The 20,404-nt window shown below is 41.8% G+C and overlaps 1 protein-coding gene across 2 annotated transcripts; it reads right to left on the reverse strand.

Moving 5' to 3' along the window:
- Positions 1-3,730: 3,730 nt before the first annotated feature.
- On the reverse strand, positions 3,731-12,684 carry ncl (nucleolin). 2 transcript variants are annotated; one of them, XM_080430798.1, is made up of 16 exons: positions 12,500-12,684; positions 10,777-10,869; positions 10,506-10,617; positions 10,139-10,249; positions 9,505-9,636; positions 9,136-9,264; positions 8,866-8,946; positions 8,646-8,769; positions 8,101-8,237; positions 7,494-7,620; positions 7,145-7,293; positions 6,582-6,711; positions 5,920-6,068; positions 5,367-5,493; positions 4,877-5,196; positions 3,731-4,563 (listed from the first exon to the last, which is right to left on the reverse strand). In XM_080430798.1, exons 1-16 carry the CDS (start codon positions 12,515-12,517, stop codon positions 4,496-4,498), a joined length of 2,007 nt encoding a protein of 668 aa, XP_080286924.1. In that variant the 5' UTR covers positions 12,518-12,684; the 3' UTR covers positions 3,731-4,495. The 2 variants fall into 2 exon arrangements, with proteins under 2 accessions (XP_080286924.1, XP_080286923.1); XM_080430797.1 differs by having other exon boundaries at positions 6,582-6,714.
- Between the last annotated feature and the right edge of the window lie 7,720 nt (positions 12,685-20,404).

Below are 20,404 nucleotides of genomic sequence, written 5' to 3' on the forward strand. Positions count from 1 at the left end.
CCAATTTGCTGTACTTTTACTTCTACTCCACTACATCTCAGAGGCAAATAGTGTGCTTTTACTCCACTGCAATAATTTGAAAACGTAGCCGATCTACAAGCTCACAATGCGTCGCGACGCGACACATTGTGAGCTTGTAGATCGGCTATTTTCAAAAGATGTTTATACATTCGAAAACTTGAAATGGGGCCTTCTGCATGATGAGTACTTTCTACTTTTGGTACTAAGTAAAGTTTTATACTAATATTTTTGTACTTTTACTCAAGCAAATTTTGAATACCGGACTTTCACTTGTAGCAGAGTATTTCTACATTGCACTATTGACACTTTTACTTAAGTAAAAAAATTAGAGTACTTTTTCACCAAACAAAACTGAAAGGAAAAAAAAGCAAACCCTCGCCACACTGTGAGCAGAATTTAGGAGACGTCACTGCTCCCTGGTGGTGCTAAATAAGCAAAACAACATGACGAACCATCATAGCTTTCAAAGATATACATTAATTGATTCTCAAAGTGGGGTCCGGGGACTCCCAGGGGTCCTGGGGGGTGGGAGCAAAAATTACGTAATATTTTAACAAAAGATAAATCTGCTATTTATGAAAAATCTTGAAAATTCGTGCAAATCTTCAAATATATATATTTACGTCCAAATGCATATCAATTTGGGGGTCCTTGGCAAGAACAAATGTGAGAAGCAGTGATGATACATTGTGCCTTTCAATGAGGTGAATAGTGCCACAAGTAACAATCATAAGCCATTACCCATTAACATCAACGCAAGGGATGCCAATAAAGTGAACAAGCTGAGAGGAAGCCTAAGTATGTAGATGGAGTGAACTGGAAGGTTTGGAGGTGGATGTGGACAGTGGTGGAAAGTAACTAAGTATATTTACTCAAGTACTGTACTTAAGTACAATCTTTTATGTATTTTTACTTTACTGGAGTATTTCCAATGTTCAGTACTTTTACTTCTACTCCACTATATCTCAGGGTCAAATATTGTACTCTTTACTTCACTATAACTATTTGAAATGTTGGGGCGCATACAATTTTTGCCGAAAAGTGTCAATATTTTCACTATTTTTGCATGAGACCTTTGTGAGACAAAGTATAAAATAACTCCCATTTTCAGCTCATTTATATTCACTCATTCATTTTTCATAGACTGTACTATACCCTTTCATTAATTCATTGGCAATAGATCATGTACGTATATTCTTGCATGTTGACTGGGTGATAGATTGTAGCTACTAGGCCTACTTATTTGATATAATACATAGTCATACCAAGTGCAGATCTAAAACTGATACATTTCATTTTGTATCCTCATCTTTTTCTTACCTGCAACTCCCATGTATTCAGTGGTGGAAAGTAACTACGAACATGTACTCAAGTACTGTACTGTAAAACTTTTACTTTACTGGAGTATTTCCAATTTCCTTTCTTTTACATACTTTATAAACTTTAGTTCCGTTTCACAAGTTATCAGATTACGATAGCTTGTGAAACAGGACATTCTGCATAATGAGTACTTTTACTTTTAGTACTTTAAGTAAATTTTGATGCCAATACTTTTACCAGACTTTGACTTGTGTTTCTACATTGCAGTTTTGACACTTTTACTTACTTAAAAGACCACTTTGGTAGAGGTTTGGGTTGTGTAGTTACCTTGCCATGATGTAACTCCAAAGGTGATACAAGAAATCAAAAATAATTGCTCTATTGATTAGAAAATGATAATTCAAAATATGCTCCTCGTTGACTTACATTGTACGGTAAAACAGCTCTCAAAGTCACTCTTTTAGCACGTAAACGATCACAAAGCTGATTCAGACAATATATTGGTGATGTTCTATATCAGGGGTGGGCAACTTTGATGATGGAGAGGGCCACTATATTTCCACACTCACTCCAGAGGGCCACATTACATATACTGTCGGGCCATTCTGTCACACAAAAGTAGCAAAAATAGCAGATCTACAAGCTCAGAACGCGTCGCAGTGCGGCACGTTTTGAGCTTGTAGATCTGATATTTTTGAATTGGAATTCAGATTCTTTTTTGCAATTTTTTAATTGGAATCCTAATAACATTTTTTATTTAATTTAAAATGCATTTAGTTATACTTATGTTAACTTTATGAACTTAAATACAAAAACATTAGACATAAAAAGACAATACTAGTCATTAAGCTACTAATATAGACAGACGTAATTAAAGCGGGTCATGTTTGCATTTGCTGAAATCAATAAATAGCTATCAGTATTCCAAATCAGATATAAAAATGCGGGCCACATTAAGTGAAGGTGGGGGCCGCCAGTTGCCCATGTATGTTCTATATTGTCTGAATCAACTTTGTTTGCATTCGTTTACATGCTGAGGGTGACTTTGAGAGCTGTTTTACCGTTTACAATGCAAGTCAATGTGGAGCATATTTTGAATTATCAATTTCTAATCAGGGGAGCAATTATTTTTACCTTGCCATGATGTAACTCCACCTTGGAGTTAAATCATGGCAAGGAAAAGATAATTGCTCCAACTACACAACCCAAATCTCTACCAAAGGGGTCTTGCACTTTAGGTCAAAAAGTGGAGTAAATGGATTGATGGTGATTCCAGGTGAAGGCCTACCCCTATTGTGAAATACAGGCAGTGGTGGAAAAAGTAAAAAGGCATCCACTTAGTACGTTGTCGTCCAGGTGACATTGTAGGCCTACCTGTATGACTACCTATGGTGGACACTGCCACCTAGTGGACATATAGTTTATAGCTGCTACAGGCCTTCATTACATTTCCCGATGGTAATTATCATTGGTTTTTACTAAAACCCAACTATTCAGGACCTATGGGTGTGGTTAGGACCTAAGAGAATCACATATTTTGACACTGTAAATATGTTTACCATGTCTGTGGCAGTAGATCCACAGAATTGACTTACTGAAATCCAGCCACTCAACAACCATGGTATGACTTCACATCACGGCCTTGAATAGTTACTGTAAACATATGCGGCCTCTTTCTATTACTAATTCATATGCCCTTCCATTACTAATCCATATCCAACAATGTGTCTGGATATACAAGTAGAGTACCAAAGCAATTTCCTTCCACACAAAACACCCATGCCAGAGCTGCCTACAATTATGTCTGATCAATGCCTGTTTAGAGTACATGAGCGTTAGGCCAGGCCTGTTCTACCGAGCCACTCAGCCCACTAAGTGGGAGGTCGATAGGCTGAATGATTAGAGCTATGCGAAGGACAGGACTGATTTACAGATTCCCGGAATTCATAAATACAAATCTCCATGCAGTATATATTGTCACTGTATGGTGGAAACCTTAGATGTCCAAAACTGTTAACTTTTCAGTAAATGGAAGATCAAAAGAACCTTGTGTTCTAATGGACCCATGGATTAAATCAAAATGTAATCTCACAACTGACAACTGTTGGGGCAAAACCTAATCTTAATCCTAATGTCACACACCACAGCACTTAGTTTCCCTAACAATTAGCACATGTAGAATTATGTTTTGATAAGACACAGCCAAACAGTTGAAGAAATTGCAGATGGATGCTCAAGTCTGCCAGACCAGCCATGACAAAAAGGATAGTAACTTTGTATTTTAAAACAAAATGCCAGATGCATATGAAATAGATAATTAGGATTTCCTGGAAGATTGAACGTTCATATAATGTGAACCCTGTTGACAAAACGGAAGTAACTAACCACATTTAAAAATCACCACTTACAGGTTTTATTAAACCTCAGATTCTCAGATGGGAAAAAATTAGTCAATGCACTACAAATATTGTTACATAGCTTCAACATTGAGTCCTCTTGTGACTTCTAATTACATCGACTTGTGTGCCCACCCAAGGAACAGGACAGAACTGTTTAAACACGTTCTAAACAACACCCAACACTTCATCAGGCCCCGGCTCCATCCCCTTGTCCGTCAAAAATACAACATGAAGTAAAACTCTTTTCCAACTAAAGGCAAACAAAAATAAACAAAAATATAAGGATACATCACAATTTCTTTTTTCTTAACAAAAAAAGTTAAATGAACTCAAAATGAATACAAATCGTTTCTTCTCATGTACACAATCAGATGTATCTGCATTAACGGGTATTTACCATTCACAGCAAAATCAAGTTTTGCCAGACACATTCCATTTTACTCCTTTTGGAAAAAAGCAAATAAAAAAGGGAGAAAAATAAACTGTGGTCTGGATTGAAGAGACGAGGATGATGTGCAGTCGGGACCTTCAGGATCATCTCATTGGCAGCCCTCCGGCCAAAGAGAGAAAAAGGACCATTCCGGCAAAAGGGAAAAGGGGGTTCGAGGGAGTGGGTAAGGGGGAGGGGCTTAAAATGCCCGCTTTTTCAGTTAAATATAATAATCGATGATGCTTTTTGTGGAATGTCCAAAGGCTCTGTAAAGCGATGAAACCAGAGTCCATTCATATAGTAGAAAGTAAAACAGATTTTTTTTTTAGTCGTCAAACTTGATTTTCTTGCCCTGGGGCTTCGCTCCAAAACCACCACCGCCTCCTCGGCCACCTAGAACGACAAGAAGAATTGGTTTTAAGCACAGTTTTTTTTAGGAGGGCCTTTTGTGCTGAAATGGTTCGAAGAGGCTGACAAAGTGATTCACTTGAAGTTCTTAACGCATCTGTCCTATCTGGTTTAAGTTTTTCACCGTTTCAGAAAAAAAAAAACTCTTCCACAATTGATGGCGTGACTATTTTCTCTAGTCCACAGTCACGAGTAAACCAAGAACCTAGCATCAATCTTAACTATCAAAATAATTAGCCTAGCATCTGTCTAAATAACCTGTCTACTCTAAACCTGATGACACAATTCATCTTCTTACCTCCAAAGCCACGTCCACCTCCACGGTCACCTCCGCGACCTCCTCCTCCTCTTCCTCCTCTGCCGCCACCTCCCCGGCCGCCGCCAAATCCGCCGCCACCACGTCCTCCTCGGCCTCCACCGAAACCGCCGCCTCCACGGCCGCCGCGGAATCCGCCACCTCCGAAACCGCCGCCCCCACGACCCCCGCGGAATCCGCCGCCCTCGCCTTTGGGCTTGGCATAGTCGAGCGTCACCCTGTTGCCGTCGATCTCACCCTTCTCCATGGCTTCCATGGCGGCCTGACAGTCCGTCTCGTTATCGAAGTCCACAAAGCCAAAGCTACAACACAGAGAGGAGACGTTCAGAATGGCCATAGATGTTTTTAGTGCACTATAACCAACAAGATGACCTACACCAGAACTATACAATTACGACTTTAAGGTTTGCTTGTGTGAAGACAACTAACACATGCGGTTATTTTCCAGATTGAGTGAAGAGTTGACCCTTACCCTTTAGACGAGCCGGTCTCTCTGTCTGTGACTATCCTGGCGCCAACTGAACCCTCAAATGAGTCCCTGAGGGTGTCGTCTGTCGTGTCCTCAGAGAGCCCCTTGACAAACAATGTTTTTGTAGGACCTGGTGGCCAGAACAAAGAATTAATACTCAAAGTACACAACCTATAGATTAAGACGACCAACATCTTCATTAAGTTACTAAATAAACTTGATCTGTCCATGCATGTACACATTTAAATGACATTGATTACAGCCCCATGCCTTAAGGCATATCACACAACGAAAACATAAGCAAATGTTTTAAATGCTACAGACAATGTGCCAGCGATTGAGGATAGAACCGGCAGACGATAACACACACCGGTACCGAAGACATAGCATTGGCTTTGATCTACCTCCGTACATTACAAACATGGGTACTGAGCAACCACATGTAAGTCCAAGAAATGGAGGGGACTAAATTCTACATCATTCTCACTCCAAGCCTGTGCATTTTGCCACTTTGTTAGGGTATCTTTTGCACCGGATGTTTGGAAGAAAGACCTACCGGATTTGAATCCTTGGCCGCCACTTTGCCTGTTCCCCATCTGCTGGCTGTACTCTATCCTGACCGTTCGCCCTTCGATATCTGTGTTGTTCACGCTCTCCATGGCCTCCTTGGCATCGTCTTCGCTCTCAAACTCCACAAAGGCAAAGCTGCACAGGAAAAGATAAAAGATTGAAACTTAGTAAAGGGCAGCCGTGACAAATAAATCCTATAAAAAAACTGGTACATTTGATAGAAATGTTAAATAAATTATGGGAGACTGTGCTGCATGGCAGACATACGTAGGCCACTACGTCCACTTTAAGCTTGACAAAATCTTCCCCCACAACTGCATACATTGCCAACCCGGGTAGGAATCAAGTTGAGGATGTGCCAGCGATTGAGGATAGAACCGGCAGACGATAACACACACCGGTACCGAAGACATAGCATTGGCTTTTATCTACCTCCGTACATTACAAACATGGGTACTGAGCGACCACATGTAAGTTCAAGAAATGGAGGGGACTCTAAAATCTACATCATTCTCACTCCAAGCCGTTGTATTTTGCCACTTGGTTATGGTATGAACATCAGGAACGATCATTTACAATTCTGCCTATGGTATCCAACTCAGACAACGATGAGGCGGCAGAAGCAATGTGTTGAATTGTACCACTCACCCTTTGGACCTGCCGTTGTTCTGAGGAATACGGATGGAAACTGCCTTTTCGAATGACTGCTGAAGGACGTCCTCTGTGGCACTGAACGCAACGTTGTTGACCATCAGGGTTTTGCAGGGTGCCCCTACAGCTGCTGGGGTGGAGAGAGACAAGAGGCGGATGAGTTCATTCAGGCTAAAGATGCCGACAGACCTCTGAAAGATCCACGTGATCAGCACTTTACTATCTTTATAATCATCACAGAAGACTCAGGCGGTTATGATTTGCATCATATCAGGCCATGCACAGAGTGAAACCACTTTTCAGTACATGGGTTGAGCTCTGGTGGCTAGTCCTGATAGATACGAAGAATTGGTCAGCCGACGGCATAATTGACCACATTCACACGGCAGCCATTTTGATCTTAAGTCATGAAACTCCACCCCAAGTGGGACATAAATGCAAAATGGCTGCCATGCGAGTATGGTCAATGATACCGTCTGCTGACAAACGAATCAGGGCCGCCCTACTGACCCACTAAAGGCTATTATTCCAAAGATGTCAAAATGGTTGAGCATGTTTACCTGCTCCCCTGGTGTCACCTCCTTTAGCTTGCTGGCTCTTCTGACCCACAAAGTCGACAAGGATGGAGCGACCCTGGACGTCAGCGCCCTGTGCCTTCTCGAGGTACTTCTCAGAATCCTCCTCCGATTTGAACTCGATGTAGGCAATGCTGTGGAACAAATTTGGAAAAGAGAAAATTAGCTCATCCGATACGTTCACATCCTATCTGGACTAGGACTGCAGAGGTCACTGTGGCATTCACCTTCAGACAACAAAATGTTTTGTCATATAAAAGTTGAATAGACTGTAATTCTACGATTTCAGCACAATCTTGAAAAATAATCTTAACGTCGGACCACTGGTTCTTACCCTCTGTTTGAACCGTTCTGGCCAAGAGGAAGCCTGATGTCCACTGCATCATCAAAAATCTCCTTGAGGTCGTCTGATGTGGCGGCGAATGGAAGGTTCTTCACGAACAATGTTCTTGCGTCTCGATCTGGAAGTAACGAGTAATGCAATTAGTCCAACTATAATACGTCACATCAAAAAATAACAGTACAGAATGCTAACATAAGGCTTGTTTGCAGCCAGTGACTGGCCAATAAGACTGCTACAAGCATTGTAATGTGAAAGTAAGAGCACGTTTTCAACTACAAAACAGAAGATAGTGGCACCCAGGCTGTTGAATATGAATATATTTACTCCATCTGTACAGGTGGTAAAACAATAAATTGCACAAGATTATCACACCCGTCCTCGTTCAGACATAAAATGTGCCAGCGATTGAGGATAGAACCGGCAGACGGTAACATGCCGGTACCGAAGACATAGCATTGGCTTTGATCTACCTCCGTGCATTTCACACACGGGTACTGAGCGACCACATGCATGTTCAAGAAATGGAGGGGTGGGGAAAGGAAACCTGGTGTTCCGAAGTTCAGGGCACACTGGTGGCAGTGCTGCTACCATCTTATACCTGATTTGAACTGCTGAGAGTTCTCTTTAGTCTTTGCCTTGTCGAGTTTCATCTCCATTCCCAAAACTTTCTTGCCGTTCAGTTCCAGAGCTTTATCCAAGTCCTCTTCGGATGCAAATTCAACATAGCCGAACCGTCTGTCAAAGCAAACAAGGTAACAAAAGCCATTAGAAAGTCATCCAATAAATCTCAAAGTTGCATTCCTTTATTCACAGTATTTGGGTCGGTGGTTGAACAATACAATAGTCATGTCTTGACTATAGATAAATATTAGCAAAATAAATGCCTAATCATATGTTGGGATTCATTAAATATTGTTCCATTAGTTTGCCTCAATACTTTGAGAACGGATGTGCCAGCGATTGAGGATAGGACCGGCAGACAGTAACACACCGGTACCGAAGACATAGCACTGGCTTTGATATACCTCCGTACATTACACACACGAGCAGTGAGTGACCACATGCATGCCAAGAAATGGAGGGGACATCTCCCAGAATCCCAATTAAAGACAAATCTGTGACACTTCCAAAATGGTCACTTACTTTGACCCTCCTAGCCTGACATCAACAATCTCCAGTTCGTTCTTGGTGAAAAACTTCCTCAGGGCGTCTTTTATTTCGTCGTATTCCTTGTTTGGGTTCAGGTTTCCAACAAAGAGGCAGAAACCTTAGAGAGAAAGAGAGATCACATTTCCATTAAGTTTATTATACAAATATACATCAGTTCTAACATTATGAGATGCCTGTATGTATGCAGTCTTACCTTCACCATCGGCCTTAGCCTTTTTGGCAGGGGGTGTTTCCTTCTTAGCATCCGCCTTCCTCTTCCCTGCTGCAGGAGCATCTATGAAACAAAAAGAAGTGTTTAGAATTGATCAACCTAGAGGTGTGTAGTTGAGTCACATTTTAGGCCCAAGCTTATTTTGCCCTTTCAAGTATTTTTTTCTCTCCTTCCCCCAGTTTACTAATACGCTTACTAACACTCAGTTGGCATGTTGCTTAATTTTCACTAAAAGCTAGTCATACAACTCACCCTCGTCATCCTCCTCCTCATCTTCGTCGTCATCTTCGTCATCCTCCTCCTCTGACTCCTCCTTGGCTTTGACCATACCAGCCTTCTTTGCTGGGGCTGCTGGGGTGGTGTCCATCTCCTCCTCAGAGTCTGAAAGCCATAACACAGATACATCAAACACCAGTACAGCCACATTCAAATCCACTGATCCTGCATTGGCTGGCATCAGATCAATAAAAAGTGACATCACACACAATCAGTATTAAGTCCCTTTTTTGTCATCATATGCAACCCCAAAATTGGGGGCGTCCAAAATATGACAGCGTCTCACTGGTTCCTCAAAAAAAAAAACAGCAAGACATTGCCACAGATACAATTCGATAGTCTTACCATCTTCTTCATCGTCGTCATCTTCAGACTCCTCTTTCGCAGCTGCAGCCTTCACTGGTGCCTTGGCGGCGGGCTTGGCAGGAGTACCTTTGCCTTTGACTGGGGGAGGGGCCTCCTCTTCAGATTCCTCCTCTGAGAAAAACAAAGGATACATGTTTTTACATCCACAGAAGGATCAATTACTGCCTAGTAACAATGTACACAACTTTCTCTTTAATAATCAATATAATCTACACAACTAATAATTCTGATCCATCCGTAATGTGGGTCTCCAAACACATTGTCAATGGCAATCATGACTTCCACCATAATCAAAGTGGGACTCTTCTTGACAAAACACAAAATTGCACAAGATTATCACACCTGTACCCGTTCAGACATAACTTGTGCCAGCGATTGAGGATAGGACCGGCAGACAGCAACACACCGGTACCGAAGACATAGCATTGGCTTTAATCTACCTCCGTGCATTACACGCATGAGTACTGAGTGACCACATGCATGCTCAAGAAATGGAGGGGATGGGGAAAAGTTCAGGGCACATGGTAGCAACCTTGAGTCCTGCTCAAGTACAAATGACTGCAATTACTAACAGCTTTGAAAAGTGCTGACAATTCATGAAATAGGTTCATACCATCATCATCCTCGTCTTCGTCGTCAGATTCCTCTGCTTTAGCGGCAGGAGCTTTGGCGGGTGTTGCTTTAGCGGCTGGCTTAGGGGCTTCCTCTTCGGACTCTTCCTCCTCTGTGGGTGCATTTGACATCACGGTCAGATCATGCAACAATTAGGCGAAAAATGTCACTTTAGCCTATCAACATATTTTTGCCTATTAACATAACCAAAATAGGGGCTAAAGAAAGTCATGAATCTTGATTCCTGCATTACAAAACTTTTGGGTTGAGGTTGTAATCAAGTCTTAACCATAGTCAGTGACACCTTCACATAAAGCAGTTATTCCAGTAGGCTTTAGACATGTTTTCAAACCAAGTGCATAATTTACCAGAGTCATCATCCTCTTCCTCCTCACTCTCTGGCTTTTTTGCTGCCTTCCCATTTTTCACAGCTTTGACTGCTGGAGCTTTAGCAGGAGTAGCCTTTTTTGGGGGTGGAGTCTGAAAGAAACAAAATACACTGTAATACACTGTAAACTGCCTTGATACACTTATGCCATATATATATATACATATTTGATATTAAAATAATTGCCCCAATTGGGGTTAATGCTGTAAAGAAACAAAATATAAAAATTAAAAAATCTTTCCACCCCATACCTCTTCCTCCTCTTCACTGCTTTCCTCTTCACTAGATTCCTCCTCTTTAGGGGGTGGAGGGGCCTTTTTCTTAGGCGTTGCCTGCTTACTTGCCTAAAAAGAGAAAATAAAAAAACTTTTAGACAAATACAAAGGATGATAAAACTTTACAGATCCAGTGTGGTAATATGGGGAGTGCACTTTTAGATTTAGTGTTTGGCTAACAAATCAAATCCAACTTCAAAAAGTGGTCAAAATGGTAGTGTACAGTGGCTCCCAGGTTTCTTATGGAGGTTACAAATGGCCCCTTGTCTGTAACTCTTGAGCCCTATAACTCATCCTTGACCTTTTTAAAGTTGGAGAACCACGGATGTAGAGTGCACAAATGGACTTTTAAGTATTTATAAAACAATGTTACAAAGTGCTTGGGCAATTAATAGCCGTAATCAACCACATGTGGTGTACACATGGGGCCATGTGTACACAAGACCTGTACAGGGCCGTTTAGAAGGACTTTAAAACCCGCCAAAAATCGTTAAAAAACACCACTACCACTGGCGGGTGTTAAGTACCCTCAGGTTAAAAAATTAATTAATCTATTGAAATGATGCACACCTGGGGGGTGTATCAGTCTCTGGCACGCGCCGCGTGCCACTCGGAAGCAGACGCAACCCCCACGTGGAGCCCAACGGGACGCTGAAGCTAACGCGTTGGCTAGCCAACTAGCTTAGCTACTCTAGCATGCTTGTCACGTTTTCCCCGCAAAACTACCAAACAAACGTTAAACAAGACACCACCACAGGACCGTGATAAAACCTAAAAACACGCACCGTGGAGGTGAGTGACCACAACGCACGAGTGACATGACTTTTAATCGGGTTTTTCGGCCGTCAATAAATGTCAATTAATCCACTAAGTCCGTGCTAGCGTTAGCCAATTAGCCAACTTGGGTCATTAGGATATATTGTGCGTCAAAGCACTAGTAACACCATTTAAATGAGACGTGTGCGTTCATTCTTATTGTCCACGTTACCGTTGACAATACATATTTAAAAACCTTGGGAGAAACGCAAAAGTTTGCTTGACTCCATTTTGGGAAAAAAGCACCATTAAGGCTTCATTTCATTACTTCGTAGTTTCGTGTCACTCGACAAAACCGTCGTTAAATCTAAAACGTCTATTTTAGACTTTTACAGTTTATTTATACCAGCTGTATAAAATAGTAATTTAGTAATTTCGCGTCGCCTTTTAACGTCAATATAATAAAGTGGGAGTCGCTGTTCCGAAACAGGAACAGATGTACAAGCTATCAACGTGTCAAAAACGTGTCGTGAGGCGACGCGACGATAACTTGTAGATCTGCTCTTCTACGGTCAAAGCAAGGCTTTCGGGGCCTAGCAGTACTAGCAGCCAGCGAGCAGCACAAAAACATGGCTGCCTCAGATCTGGGTCGAGAAGAACTAGCAGCACTAGCTGAACTGCGATCACGCTTTTTTTTTTCCTCTTAACAATGCGGCATATTTGACGGCAGCTGTAAACATGCAAAACGTCGATAATATATACATAAGTGTTTTCGGTTTTTATCGTGCATATGAATTGAAAATCTCAGGTTAGCCGCGCGGCCATTTATTTATTTTTAATCCCCACCATCACACTACAGGAACTTGCACGTTATACAGGCCTCAGTGCGTAAACACAATCCAACGTATTATCTGTACAATTTATAAAATATCAAATGACTCACCTTTGCCAGTTTCACCATGGTGGGATCTTTTTGCGCTTCGACGAAACACAAAAGTCGACCTTCAGTTCAAGCCTGTGTTGTTTAATAAAGACCTAAATGATAATAGAAGACTATCTGCTGCTACACACGTGGCTCAGTCAGTCCACACTGTTGGACATTGAGGAGAGAAAGACAGTCTGATCGGACACGCGCTCCTCTATGCCGTCGTGCCTGCCTTTCTGGGGTGTGCGCGTTCACGCGGCCCCGCCCACTCGGGCGGGCTCCTCCAATCAGGCGGGGAGGATTTTGCCTCGAGTTTTCCTCGTGCACGAGTACGCGGTGGCGTTGCCATGTCCGCTTATTATAAGCGACTTTGGGCTCGTTTTTGCTGTGATTGATTGATTGATTGAATACTTTATTTAGAAAGACATGGACAAAGCACATGGAAGTACAGTTTAGAATACAGGGTCCTCTAAAATGGATCGCCCATAAAATCCAACGGCTTGTTTCAAATGAGATCCCCACATACTCAAATCATGGTGACATTAGAAAACAGACAGATACACTACTATGCAGAACGAAGGGGGGGGGGGGGATTAGGTTAAGACTTAACAGGGGCCAGTTTGGAATTGCAGCCTCCTGAAGGTACATTTGTTGTAAATATTGGTGGTTGCGGTTTTTCTTTTGGCCTTGTTTCTAAAGTGTAGTTGCTTATTTATTTTGGACTTACTGTGTAATGTTTTTTAAACCAGTTGTTTGTATCAGTGGGTTCTCAAACATTTTCATGTCAAGGACCCCCAAATGAATCCAGCCACCCTAATAGAGAAGGCCGTACTTCGTTTATCCCGTTTGCCTACTACTAGCACACCAGTAGTGCAATTTTTTCCAAATTAAGCACATTGTGCATGCCATGGGAAACCGTACAGTTTGTATTTTTGCGCAATACTTTTGCCGGAAGTCCTCTGACACGATTTGCGTCACACTTTTCCAGTTATGTTGCCGCTGATTTTGTTCAGTAGAAGGCAGCCGCCTACAGCCCAACATTGTATGTCTATTCTTTGCAGACATCACAAATGCTCACGGCCGGTGCAAGACTCACGCGTAAGCTTGCACAAGGCATGCATGCATGCCACCAGTAACAAGTGGACAGGAGACGGCCCATATTTTCTTTCTTATACAAACAAATCATACCACAAACAGTCAACAGTCAACCCACTACCAGGGGTGTACTGCCGGTGGAGCGAAGCACTCTGAAGGTGCACGCACACCCGCCCGCACATGCACGTAGCCTACTGTAGGTGTCTGTATAGGCTACTGTCAGATGTTCTGTCTGAAGCAGTCAAAGACATCTGCAAGGTAAATGCATATGACAACACTATAGTGTCCCCAGTATGCAAGTAAACTATCATTACACCTGGGGAAAACTGAATCCATCCATCCTCTTTGGGTCCAGTTCTAACCTTAGCAAGGCTGAGAGTTTCACGATCAAAGTGGGTGATGATGTTATCACAAGAAAGGAGGAAATTACCTACCTGGGTTCCATCTTGGAGGCAAACCTCTCCGGTAACAAAAACGCCGAAAGAGTGATCAAAAAGGTCAACTAAAGAATACTCTTTTTGTATAGGATTGGACGTCTAGTCAGTAAGAATACTCTGAAGATTCTTGCAGGGGCCCTCATACAAGGTTATTACGATTATGCATGCTCCTCATGGTATCACAACACCTCAAAGGCCTTAAAAACAAGGCTCCAAATATCCCAAAACAAACTAGTAAGGCTACTTCTTGGCCTCAATCACAAAACCCATCTAACCCCTGCTCATTTTGCTAGGATTGGATGGCTTAGGGTTGAGGACAGAGTACAGAAACTTGCTATGTGCCTGGTCTTCAAGATACACCACAACATTGGGATCCCCTTGTATTAGTCAAAATACTTCCAAAACGTTAATGAAGTCCACGATCATAACACCAGAGGCAGCTCCACGAATCATGTTCAACCCAGATTTGGCACAACAAAGGGAATGTACTCGTTCTCATGCTATTCATCAAAAATGTGGAAAAGGATACACCTTCAGGAGGCTGCAATTCGAAAATGGCCCCCGTCTAAGTCTTAACCTACCCCCCCTCCCCCCTTTTTCTTCTCTTGTACATATTTTTCATTCTTCATACCAGTAACCTGTAAGCTGATTGTATGACGTTCTGTATAGTAGTGTGTATATCTGTCTGTCTCTTATATGTCATCATGATTTTTATGCATGGGGATCTCATCTTAAACAAGCTCAGTGCTTAATGAGTCTTCCAGTTTAGTAGACCTTGTATTATTTGTGAATTTGTACTTCCATGTACTGTTGTTCTCATGTCTTACTAAATAAACATCAATCAAACATCAATCAATCAATTAAATAGAATAATAGTTGATATACAGTGTATTGTGGGTTGATAAATAGGCCTATATATTTTTTGTTATCAATTGTTTTTATTATCATATCAGAAATATAATTATGTTTAAATGAATACATTTTCAACAAAAACAAGATACAAACACATACACAACTTGAAAACAACACAGAAGGTTACATAAAATAATAATAATAATAATAATAATAATAATAAACCCACCCACCCACCCACCCCTCCCAGGACCAACAATGTCTCGAAATGCAAGGGCCAAACACCATGCCTATACCTGTGCAAGGTCACAACACTGTGTACAACACTTAAACCAAGCCCTTAAGCTTATCTGCGACGTTAGACTATCTGCGACAGTTCTAAATAAACAATATCTAAAAACGTTAAAGCCCATTGGCAAAATGTTAGGGTATGAGGAGGTTTCCACCTCGTAGCTAGCTACCATCTTTTTTGCTGCTGTTAAACCAGCAAAGAAGATGCGCTTATGTGTGCAGTTCAGGTGTAGCCGGGACACATCATTTAAAATAAATACAGATGGAGAAGGTGTAATATCAGCTCCCAAAAGTAATGACAGTTTAGCGGCAACCATAATCCAAAAAGAAACATTTGGACATTCCCAAACCATGTGAAAAAAGATACCAATAACATTTTGAGTACAAAATGTGCAGTTGGGGCTACTTAAAATCCTCATAGCACATAATCTACGGGGAGTCAAATATGTTCGGTGAACAAAATTTAAATGTATCTGTTGATGATCTGGATTCCTAGAAGACAGTAATATATTAGACCAAACTGCGTCCCAGCTCAAATCAGGATCCAAATTCACTATATCATTCCTCCATAAAGTATCCACAGCTAGGGACCCATAATTAGATTCTAATAAAAATGCATACAATGTGGAAACGAGACCTCTTGATCTACTAACATCACAGATGAGTCTATGTAAAGGGCTTACATGTCAGACGATGTGTGTGCCGACTAATTTGTCAAAAGCAGGTTGCCTATCCAATGTGTCCTGTCGCCACCTGCAATGCAGGCAGGTCACACAATCGGATGAGTAACCATGTGCGTTTGTAACATCGTACCATGTCAGCGGCCTTGAGAAAAACAAAACAAAAAACAATACTGGACCAGTTTCATGCTATACCAGGACCATGGACATACAGGATAACAAAACACAATGAAAATATGTTGCTGGCAACGGCTTTACACCCAGTTAAACATGGAAAACCGTTTTCCATCAGCTCTGACTACATTTGACACTAGGCTACTGCAAGCCAGTGAAGCCACACATCCTCGATGTGAGGGCCGCCCGAACCTCTACTATGTATTTATCCGCGGACCCCCATCTGAAAATATTTTGTGCCAGGGACCCCCATACCAGATTTGTGTTATTAAAATGTTTCAAAAATATTCCGCATTTGTCACCTTTTTCAAGATTAAAAACGAATAGCCGATCTAGGTTTAAAGTTATCATGTGGCCTATAATAAATAGTCACTTCTTTTGGGCTTGTTTTAATAGACCTGGTTGCTTATTTCTCTCGCACAATCTGGCAACACTGGTAGGAGGGGGAAGGAAGGGGGCGGGGGGATTTCGTACTTTTAGTGTAGGGAGTCACAATCAGCTTCTATTGATAATGATAATAACATGGCCATCCCAGAACAGTAGTTTTTTTATGCATTCACGTACAGGAGAGTAATGTTTGCTCTTCTTAACGACCACATTGGACGTGTTTATGTGTTATCGGTTATTGTGGTCCTATACATGTAAGTTGTAACCAAGTTTTACCAGTAAACTGCCTCTCGGCATTTTGCTTCAAAGGAAACAGTGATCATCTGACTGTGTAGTAGCCAGGCATGACGGATCCTGTTGAACGTGTTGAAACTAAACCTTTAGGCTAACTTGGTTAGTAGTGATTTAATGTTGACCATTCCCCTGATTCCAGCAGGTTCGTTACAGTGGCAGTCAGACTGGCAGTTGTTGGAGGCTTTAATGAAACTTGTATCCGTTCTGACCGCCTGTTTATTTCAACCACGTGGTCGCAGCAGACAGCCACAGCTGCTATCAACCACGTGCTTCCTTTCCAACGCACGTGGACCACCGATAGTGATCATGTCGACTTTGTGGCAATGATGAGTCTCAAACTTATTGATTGATTGATTGAATACTGTAAACAGCACGTGGTACAGTAAGACATTAATGCTAAAATGAAAACATAATTCCAGTGTGATCCTATGTATACAATTCATCAACATAAGCATTCAAAATTAACACAATAATGTCATCAACAAATACAAAGTACAAACACTATATCATATTGTCTATTATGTACTAAAGTGATGGGGAATTTCAGATAGAAACCAGTGTTACACATCCTTTAATGGTTGGTGTCAGGCCATTCCACATTTTGGTGGCAGAGCAGTGGAATTATTCCCATGTTTGTTCTAAATTTGTTTTTTCTAAATGTATCAAACACTTAGCCTACTCCCTTCACCTGGTAACAGGCTATAAAATAAACAGCATATACAAAATAAAGAACGTGTTTCTGGGAGAAGAGAAGTGCATGTATTTTAATGTAATTGTAATTGTGTGAAATTTAAATGTTTCTGTACTCCAGTCCCATCTTTTTTACCTTTAATTCACCAGTTGTGCCCCCAGCGACTGGGGCCCCATGGGACCTGGGGCGCAACTGTGTTATAAAGGTCACAAGAGCTGGGGCCCTAGCCTGGTAAACCCTCCCTCCGGAAATCTCAATTCCATTTCATTTCAGGAGTGAATCAAATAGAAATTAGATTTCCGGAGGGAGGGTTTACCAGGCTACTGGGGCCCAACCATGAGGAAAAGCTTACTAATCAATAATTATCTCTGAATCACAATATTGTCTGTAATCCTTGTAAGTTGTATCTCCAAGTTAATTGAGACAAGTTCCTTGTATTTTAACCTGACTATGTCAAATGGAAGAAGCTTGCGACACACATTTTGTTTCACAGCCTACATGCAAATGAGATTTCCGGAGGGAGGGGGATTTACCAGGCTACTTGTATTTACTAGTGATGTGCGGGTCGGGTTTTTTCATGACCCGCCCCGCCCCAACCCGCGACGGAACGCGACCCGCCTCAACCCGCCCCGCGAACCCATATATAAATCTATGGCTCAACCCGCCCCGCGACCCGCGGTGGGAATATATATATATATTATATAGCGCTCTTTTAAGTACCCAAAGTCCCTTTAAATGTCTACAGTATAGCACAACATTGTCATGGGCTGACAAGCATGTTGGTCAAAATAGGGTTTTTTTTTTTTTTTTTTGTGGAGAGCGGCTGACCCGCTCACCCTCAGCCCGCATAATTGCCTCTGAAATCCTGACTCGACCCACCCGCGCCGCGGGTTGACCCGCGGGTCCCGCGGGTTACGGGTCGACCCGCTCATCACTAGTATTTACCATTCAGACAGAATTAAAGGGCACATTTGAGTACTGTAGTTATCCTTCAATACCACACGGTGGCAGCATTGCATTGCATATTGTCTACTCACCCATTGCTTACACATGGCTATGATTTGCATTTCCCTGTAAAGCAGTTCACAACTGCCTGTACTTGCAAAATTATCACTATAAGGGAAGATGATCATAACTCCGGCATAAACCAAGGAATTGATTAGGATGTTATTGGTTGCACTACTAAATACCTGTTGTCGAAATGCTGCTCTCAGTAATACATGTAAAGGCATTTATTATATGTAATGATGGGTATTAGAGCAGACAGAGATATAATCACTTGTCAACAAGCCTTCTGGCTACAAAACAACCAGCTTCTCTGTGATCATACAGCTAGCAATGGTTTATTATTATTATTATTTATTATTATGGGATGTGTCAGCACTCAGCAGGCTGGAAAATGTCTTCAACCAAGCAGATCACTTAGGTAAACCACTTAAACCCTACCCAAGACCAAAAAAAGAAAGACATGCCATCTCCGGTTTACTTCCTGTGTATCTGCGTGAAGTAGGTGGCTGCCTATGGACCCAATCGTCTCAAGCCACACAATCTTCCAAAGAATTTCATTCTAAAATGGCTTTTTTTCAGAGAGACAAATCAGGTGAAAATCAACTTTATTATCGTCCTTTCTCCGTCCCAGCAACACACTCTCGCGGGATCTAGCACCAGTAATATAGGACGTTCGCGAGATCTTCTGTCAGACGGCACCCACTTAGGAGACCTGTAGGATTTGTGTACCATTTCGCCTCTAGTGGCTCCAATTGGGATGGTCTATCTTTCTAAATCAACCATCTTTGACCCTACTCAGTAGACCAGGGTCCCCCAGGGTTCTATCTATACTAGGGTCTATTAGTATTTCCCTCTTCTACCAAATCTCTTTGCTGAAAATAAGCAATTTACCTCACAAATTGTGAGGTACAGTAGATACGCTTAGGTGCATTGCACTTTTGGTTGCATTGTTGCATCGTGAGCCACAATCAGGGCAGGAATTTCAGCGCGGCCACGAAGGCCATGGCCGTCGTTGCCCCTCAGTTTGGCCTTGTGCCCCTCAAAAAATGGCATGCCTTGAGGCCACAGTGGCCTTAATGCCCCGGACGACTACCACTTTTTCTTTCTTGTCAATATGTAGACACCAGTGTCTATTTCTTGTCATGTAGACAGACACCAGTGTTTTTTGTTGAGATTCCGAATTCTTAACTCGGTCCTAAGTCCCCATCTTTAAACCAATCCAGTGACTTTGATTGGTGCAGGGCTGAACATGGATCAGATTGTAAATATCCTTAACCCTTAAATTCAATTATATTTTTCAATGGACTAAAATCTTGTTTTATTTGATGGCCTTCCTGCCCTGGCATTTGGCCTTTGTGCCCTCAAAAAATGGATAACACCAAAGGCCAAGTGGCCTTGCCCCTAAAATGACGAAATTCCAGGTCTGGTCACAATGCAACGTGTTGTGAGCTTGTTAGATTGGCTATTTTCATCAAATGTTCACACCCCAAAAGAGTGACATGTGGTTAATAAAACTAAAAGTAAGGTTGTCTAAGGTTCTGTGTTTTAGAGGCCGACTTGGAGTCACACATTCAAAATCAGATGATATCAAATGGCAGTTGAGAATCCCCAAGTATCAGTCTTTGACAGATGAAAATAATAATAAGCTCATTCTAATGGTAGATATTTGGGTTGTATCCCCTCCGGCGATGTAACACAACATCTGGTTTTGACTCCTGTCATCCTTCATGCGTTTAATTAATGTCTTTGGTTTCAATACCAGTGAAGTACATAAAAAAGGCAAGCCGGATACTTCCTCACCGCCGCACAGTAAAAGCCTCTGTGTTAGTTTAACCTTTTGTTACTCAGAGAGAGGGGGGGACCTTTGTTAATCCCAAGGGGGAAACTCACTTTCAGCTTCACCCAGCTGATGGCTGCTCCGATGGTCATGATGAGTGCTCAGGGAGGACTTTGACTTCTTTATTGATAATAAACATATGTAAATATACATTGTCACACCATTATCAAAAGGATA

The sequence above is a fragment of the Gymnoscopelus braueri genome (genome assembly GCF_963280865.1).
Source record: "Gymnoscopelus braueri genome assembly, chromosome: 6".
NCBI classification, from domain to species: Eukaryota; Metazoa; Chordata; class Actinopteri; order Myctophiformes; family Myctophidae; genus Gymnoscopelus; species Gymnoscopelus braueri.